Source organism: Conger conger, chromosome 6 (genome assembly GCF_963514075.1).
Source record: "Conger conger chromosome 6, fConCon1.1, whole genome shotgun sequence".
In the NCBI taxonomy this organism is placed as follows: domain Eukaryota; kingdom Metazoa; phylum Chordata; class Actinopteri; order Anguilliformes; family Congridae; genus Conger; species Conger conger.
The window spans coordinates 51,407,274-51,414,773 of record NC_083765.1 but is presented as its reverse complement, the minus strand read 5'-3'; the positions used below and the strand labels follow the sequence as shown (position 1 = coordinate 51,414,773).

Below are 7,500 nucleotides of genomic sequence, written 5' to 3'. Positions count from 1 at the left end.
TGTGTGTTCAGAGATGCTCTTCTGCATACCACTGTTGTAATGTGTGGTTATTTATTTTACTGTCACCTTCCAGTTAGCTTCGACCAGTCTGGCCCTTCTCCTCTGACCTCTCTCATTAAAAGGCGTTTCTGCTGCTCACTGGATGAAATACTCAAACCACCCTGTCTGGCACCAACAATCATTCCACAGTCAAAGTGACTCAGACCTCTTGACAATGTCTGCATATTTGTATGCATTTAGTTGCTGCCACATGATTGGCTGGTTTAATATTTTCACCAGAAATTATATTTCACAGCTGTTCTTTTAAGAAATGATTTTCTGTGAGTGAGTAAATATCTGCCAAATTACCATATACAAACTAAGTTTTTAAATTATTTATCTATTTTAAGTAAACTACTTAAATTGAAATTGAAATTGCCGTTTGCTTCAACTGCAAAAAACCTCTACGTACGACATTGTAGACATTATAACACCTTCAGTACAGTAATGAATATGTTTCCTGAAATACCTTGTCAAATTACTGCAGATGACTTTCTTGTCTGAGTGACAATTTTCTGCTTCGTAAATTAGTGACACACAGACATTTTTGTGTGAAACATGTGGAACAGATTTGCAGTTAAACAGATGAGAATGTCTTCACTTCCAACGGCGACAGCAAGGACTTCCTGACTCCCACGGCTGACATTGAGAACGCGCGGGGTCGGTGGAGTGGAGGGCGCTCGCCTACCTGAACGAGAGTCCTGTTTTTGTCGCTCCTCTCCCTCTCACTGTTGGGCAGCCATGTCATCTGCGTTCCTGTCTCTCATTGCCTCTCCCGTGCTCATCACCCTTCACCTCACCTTAACCTCCCAACCTCCGTTCTCCTTCATTCTCCCCCTTCTTTTTACAGCTCTGTTTCTCCGTCTCCTTCCTACTTCTGCTGAAGTCGGTCTCTTTTCCCCACGCAAGTCTCTCCTCGTTCTGTTGTCACACGCTCTACCTCCAACCTTATCTCCCCCGCTTTCTGACTTCCCTTTCTTTCCCCCTTTCTTCTCTCCTCCCACGTACGCCCTTTCACCCTCTCTTTCGGCACCTTCTGACATTTCTTTTAGTTTGTTCCACCTATTATAATCAGGGTTTCATTATACGACGATTTCATATCGATTTCTCTTTCTGACATCGCCCAACGTCAACAAAAACTGCGGTCACACGTGTGTCCCCTCCATTGTTTGCACAGTGGTAGAGAACTGCATAGGCATGCATGGACGGAGGTACGTACCATTCACTTGCTGGGGGGAGTAGGGTTCCGAGCTGGAGTCTGGGGGTGACTCAGGTAGTGTGCTACAAGAATGAGAGGTAGATGTGGTCAGAGCCAAACATTTCAAATCAGTGCTGACCGGATAATACACATTTTTCATTATAGCCTTGTCTTCACTACACTTTCAGCTATGCATGTCTGCTATACTATTTGTGTGTCTACACTGGTATTAGGTCTTCTGCGATAAACTTTACTCTGTGTGCTGTTTCTGTGTCAGTACATTTTAATGTGGCCTACTACTGCATTATATGCATGTCTACTCCACAGTAAAATGCTGCGAGTGTTATTTGCTATTTTTACAAATGCTGTCAGCATATATATACCACAGACTGTCATTCGCATACTGTATATCTTTTCAACTGTGTGCACTATGTTCTAAACTGCTGTGCTGTTTTACATGGTGTCTCACTCTTTTTCCCTCCATCTCTTTCTTCCTCTACGTATTGTTTCTGCAAGTGAAGTTAAACAGGGAGCTTTTGTAATGGAACTGCACTCAGACAGGTGTGTGTGTGTGTGTGTATCTGGACTGCAGTACCTGCGTGGGGGCAGATATCGCTAATGCTAACACAGAGCCTGATCTGACACCTGATTGGAAGGCAAGCCGCCCCTGCTTGTCGATTCATCGATGCTGGTCCATAAGTGTACGCTTTTAGTGCTTCATTTGGCTCGCTGTGTGTCTAACCCTTGTCACACTGCAGCAGGGATCAACAACTCAGGCCCCCGAATCCAAATCCGGCCCTGGGTTTCTTTTCTCCCCTGTGAGTAGCGCTACCGATTCACTGCAGTCCTCACACCTGACTCCCAGGTAAAGGGAGGGCGGAAAACCAGCAGTTCTCAGACCTTGCCGACCGTGAGTTGCTGATCCCTGCATTACATTGTGCTGATTCTCAGTGTTGCTCCGACCTTAACTAGCTGATTTTAAGTGTTTCAGTTCACGTGTGGACATACATAGTGCTTCTTTTCTTGCATACATAGTGCTTTTTTGCTCTCTGGCCTGTTTACTCCTTTCTTTCACTCATTTTTCCCTCTCCACCATCTTCCCATCTTCAATAGAATCTCCTCCCTCCCCAGAGCAGTTGCCCTGTGTAAAACTGCACTCTCCCTCTCTCCCTCTCTCCCTCCCTCACTCCCTCACTCCTTCACTCCCTCCCTCCACCTCTGTCACCTCCAGAGCAGTTACTCTCTGTTCCTTGCTCCCTTTCTATCTCTCCCTAGAGTAGTTTCTCTTAGTTACTCAGCCTCTCTCTCTTTCTCTTTCTCAGATTACATTTTAATTTGCTTTTTTCATTCGGACAACTAAGGTCACGAAGCCAAAGCAACACATAATACACGATGCGTATATTCTCTATACAGAAACAAACAGAAACATGGAAACCACATACAGTACATAACATGCAGTAAGTATGAGCTACTCACAGAGCAAACATATAAAAAAAGTAAACAAAATACATTAAGGCGTGAAGAACATAAGAAAAATGTTATTACGTGTATTTTACTATTAAAAAATATGTGTAGTATCGGTTGAAAAATAAAGACCTTTTCAAGTAGGCAAACAAAATGGCTGCCGAATAAGCTTCTCACCCGGGGGCGTAGTGGGCGGAGTGCTCGGTCTTGACGTGCGATTGCTGCTGCTGCTGCTGTGGCCCCAGGCAGGTGTAGCTGTGCCTCAGGAGCCCCAGCGGGGGCGGAGGGGGGTAGGGCCCCTGGCAGGGAGGTGGCAGAGGTGGCTGGGCCCCCTGACGGAGGGGGATGGGGGGGCTCACACCACACACCACCCCCCCGGAGGACACCCCCACCTGAGGGGAGGAGTAGCTGGGGCCGGGGGCACTGTGTACCTCCGTGAAACAGCTGTGGAGGAGGAAGAGGAGTGAGGGCGGGGGAGGAGGAGGGGGAGGGGGAGGAAGAGGAGCAGGAGGAGAGAGGAGGAGGGGGAGTGAGGGCGGGGGAGGAGGAGGGGGAGGAAGAGGAGGAGGGGGAGGAGGAGAGAGGAGGAGGGGGAGTGAGGGCGGGGGAGGTGTGACAGTAAAGGGAGGTCAGAAACAGAGCATCATCGCTCAGGGTATTCACAGCGGTGTGGTGCAGGGGGAGGAACCTGGGGCTTGTTTAGCGTCAGAAACCCTGCATCCTCAAACGGGGATATGGCATCCTGGCTTCCCTGAACTCCATACAGTACTTCTCTTAACATAAGGGACATTCAATTCAAATGAAGTCAGATATACATTTGTCATCTAGGACACTAGTATTATGTCAAAAGAATGTACAATATGTGAACTTTTTTTCTCCTGAGTCTCAGGAGGTTAATAAAAAAATGACATGCAACCGTCTTCACTCTCAAATTACAAGTATTGTGAAAGTACCCTTCTGGAATCTATTTTGCTCTTACAGTAATTCAGAAATTCTGTACCTCTGCTTCTACTAACAGTGTCCATGTTGCATGCACGTGTAGGCCATTGCAAACGCTTCACAGTTAAATCGTTTTCACATATTTATTAGTATGCCTGTTTAACCCTCCTATTATGTTCGGGGTCAATTTGACCCCATTCAGTGTTTGACATCTCTTAAAAAACAGGTAATCTTTTTTTCTTCTTGACACTGTATGATTTTTTTTATTTTCTATTTTGGTGGGATTAAATTGTAAACATGCCATAAACATAATGCTGTGTTTTCCGAAGTCCTGTATTAACTTTGCATGCATTGTATGGGCTTATTTATACATCCAACCGTTTTCATTTTTTTCCTCAGATTTCTTTCTGGATGATTCTGGCGGTACTTTCCCATACAGTTGCCAAACTTTCACTTCCTGTACCTCAGGCTCTAAAATAAGACGTTTCTCACAGATCTTTAATATTTATGGATAAAAGGCTTGTCATTTGGGAGACAATAAGAAGGCGACACACAGAGTGTCAACATTATTCTTCGGCAATAATTTTGTGTTTATGTAAACCGTTGGGGTCAATTTGACCCCAAAACATAAAAGCGGTCATAAACTCTGAACATAACAGGAGGCTTAACCGTAGAAAAACACGAGGGCTCTGCGAACGTTTGGCGAGCTGCCGGTTCCTCTGGAAGCCGCGGCCACGCGTTCCGCGAGGTGTGTAGGCAGAACAGAACGGCGATCTCTTCCTGAACCGCTCCATAAACAGGGAGGAGAAGCGGCTGACATTTGCTCGCACGTCACATTTTTCATGCCGAAGGAGCGTGTTTCGGGGTCCCAGGTGGGGCAGCGGACAGCGTGGTACCCAGTAAATATCCAGCCGGGTTAACGGCCAGCGTGTAAAAAACGTAAGCCGGGGCAGGCTTATATAACGGCGTATATAAAGCATATCGTGGAATGTTTGATCTAGTGGATTTATATTTGGGGAGAGGCTTACTGTTAGCATAGCCTCTTGTCCATTGTGTCCCTGTATGGGGGACAGGGTACGGGTCTGAAGCGATGGGTTTCTCTGTAGCAGGGCAGTTAATGCTCGTGCTGAGGGACCACTGTATGTCAGACACACCTGGGTCAAATACATCATTGTTTCTGACTGAAATACTTTTCTACACTTTACTGAGCTTGTCTGGTGTATTGGAATCCATCAAATAATGTCAAAAAGTGCAAACCCCGCCTTCTGGTCCTCTTGGTTGATTCAGTCGCACTAGGCAAGATCAATCAAGCATAGAAAAGCATTTGAATCCCAAAACAATTGTGTATTTCACCCAACTAGCTTGAAATTGTCAGCTACAAGCTGTTTCAAAACCTAGCTTGAGCTGGTCAAACCATGTTGAGTATGGAGCTGGTCTGAACTGGTCATCCAGCTAGCAGCTGTTTGAAAATCTAGCTTGAGGTGTTTTTTTCAGCAGTTTGTGTGTCATTGGTGAGCGAGCGAGCGTCCATGCTGGTGCCACGCGGCGCTATGACAGGCAGCGGGGTGACCGTGCTACAGCGGGGTGACCGTGCTACAGCGGGGCGACCGTGTGCAGCGGGGTGACCGTGCTACAGCGGGGCGACCGTGCTACAGCGGGGCGACCGTGTGCAGCGGGGTGACCGTGCTACAGCGGGGCGACCGTGCTACAGCGGGGCGACCATGCTACAGCGGGGCGACCGTGCTACAGCGGGGTGACCATGCTACAGCGGGGCGACCGTGCTACAGCGGGGCGACCGTGCTACAACGGGGTGACCGTGCTACAGCATGGTGGCTGTGCTACAGCGGGGCGACCGTGCTACAGCATGGTGGCTGTGCTACAGCGGGGCGACCGTGCTACAGCGGGGCGACCGTGTGCAGCGGGGTGACCGTGCTCGTGCTACAGCGGGGTGACCGTGCTACAGCGGGGTGACCGTGTGCAGCGGGGTGACCGTGCTACAGCGGGGTGACCGTGCTACAGCGGGGTGACCGTGCTACAGCGGGGTGACCGTGCTACAGCGGGGCGACCGTGTGCAGCGGGGTGAGCGTGCTCGTGCTACAGCGGGGTGACGATGCTACAGCGGGGTGACCGTGCTACAGCGGGGCGACCGTGCTACAGCGGGGCGACCGTGTGCAGCGGGGTGAGCGTGCTCGTGCTACAGCGGGGCGACCGTGTGCAGCGGGGTGACCGTGTGCAGCGGGGTGACCGTGTGCAGCGGGGTGACCGTGCTACAGCGGGGCGACCATGCTACAGCGGGGCGACCGTGCTACAGCGGGGTGACCATGCTACAGCGGGGCGACCGTGCTACAGCGGGGCGACCGTGCTACAACGGGGTGACCGTGCTACAGCATGGTGGCTGTGCTACAGCGGGGCGACCGTGCTACAGCATGGTGGCTGTGCTACAGCGGGGCGACCGTGCTACAGCGGGGCGACCGTGTGCAGCGGGGTGACCGTGCTCGTGCTACAGCGGGGTGACCGTGCTACAGCGGGGTGACCGTGTGCAGCGGGGTGACCGTGCTACAGCGGGGTGACCGTGCTACAGCGGGGTGACCGTGCTACAGCGGGGTGACCGTGCTACAGCGGGGCGACCGTGTGCAGCGGGGTGAGCGTGCTCGTGCTACAGCGGGGTGACGATGCTACAGCGGGGTGACCGTGCTACAGCGGGGCGACCGTGCTACAGCGGGGCGACCGTGTGCAGCGGGGTGAGCGTGCTCGTGCTACAGCGGGGCGACCGTGTGCAGCGGGGTGACCGTGCTACAGCGGGGTGACCGTGTGCAGCGGGGTGACCGTGCTACAGCGGGGTGACCGTGTGCAGCGGGGTGACCGTGCTACAGCGGGGTGACCGTGTGCAGCGGGGTGACCGTGCTACAGCGGGGTGACCGTGTGCAGCGGGGTGACCGTGCTACAGCGGGGTGACCATGTTACAGCGGGGTGACCGTGCTACAGCGGGGTGACCGTGCTACAGCGGGGTGACCATGCTACAGCGGGGTGACCGTGCTACAGCGGGGCGACCGTGCTACAGCGGGGCGACCGTGTGCAGCGGGGTGAGCGTGCTCGTGCTACAGCGGGGTGACCGTGTGCAGCGGGGTGACCGTGCTACAGCGGGGTGGCTGTGCTACAGCGGGGTGACCGTGCTACAGCGGGGTGAGCGTGCTCGTGCTACAGCGGGGCGACCGTGCTACAGCGGGGTGGCTGTGCTACAGCGGGGTGACCGTGCTACAGCGGGGTGGCTGTGCTACAGCGGGGTGACCGTGCTACAGCGGGGTGGCTGTGCTACAGCGTGGTGGCTGTGCTACAGCGGGGTGGCAGTGCTACAGCGGGGTGACCGTGCTACAGCGGGGTGACCGCACGTGACTTCTCTCACATGTCAGTGCTGTCGTCTTCTTTCTGGATGTACTCCTCCAGGATACTGGTGTCAATGTTGGCTGGCTCTAAGGAGCTGTTGATATCATGACCTGAGAGAGAGAGAGAGAGAGAGAGGGTGGGAGGGAGGGAGAGAGAGAATAAAGAATAAAGAATGAGTTTGGGTAGTAACAAGTAACCCTAGTAACAGGACCAACACTGTTTTCCTCCAGCTCGCTGTCACTCATGACTGGCACAGCTCCAGTACTGCCTCCTTCCAGGAGTTCTCCATGGAAATAAAGTATATAATATATTTGTATTATAAATTCTTGAAAAAAAAAAACAGATAAAAAAAGGTCAAATAATGAAATAGTATATCTGTTCTCATTACTCGAATTGACTTGATTGTGTATGTTGCCAGCTGGTTTTTCACTGGAAAACATTACTCACAAATTTACTGATTTATTAAGAATCTGTGG

The 7,500-nt window shown here is 51.4% G+C and overlaps 1 protein-coding gene across 1 annotated transcript in view; it reads right to left on the bottom strand.

The window, feature by feature from the left end:
* myrf (myelin regulatory factor) overlaps positions 1-7,500 on the bottom strand; it is a 50,645-nt gene that overhangs the window by 18,863 nt on the left and 24,282 nt on the right. Inside the window, exons 2-4 of the mRNA XM_061246960.1 lie at positions 7,044-7,134; positions 2,879-3,145; positions 1,259-1,320 (exon numbers count right to left, since the gene is read on the bottom strand). Coding sequence (XP_061102944.1) covers positions 1,259-1,320; positions 2,879-3,145; positions 7,044-7,134 — 420 coding nt within the window. The remainder of the gene's footprint in view (positions 1-1,258; positions 1,321-2,878; positions 3,146-7,043; positions 7,135-7,500) is intronic.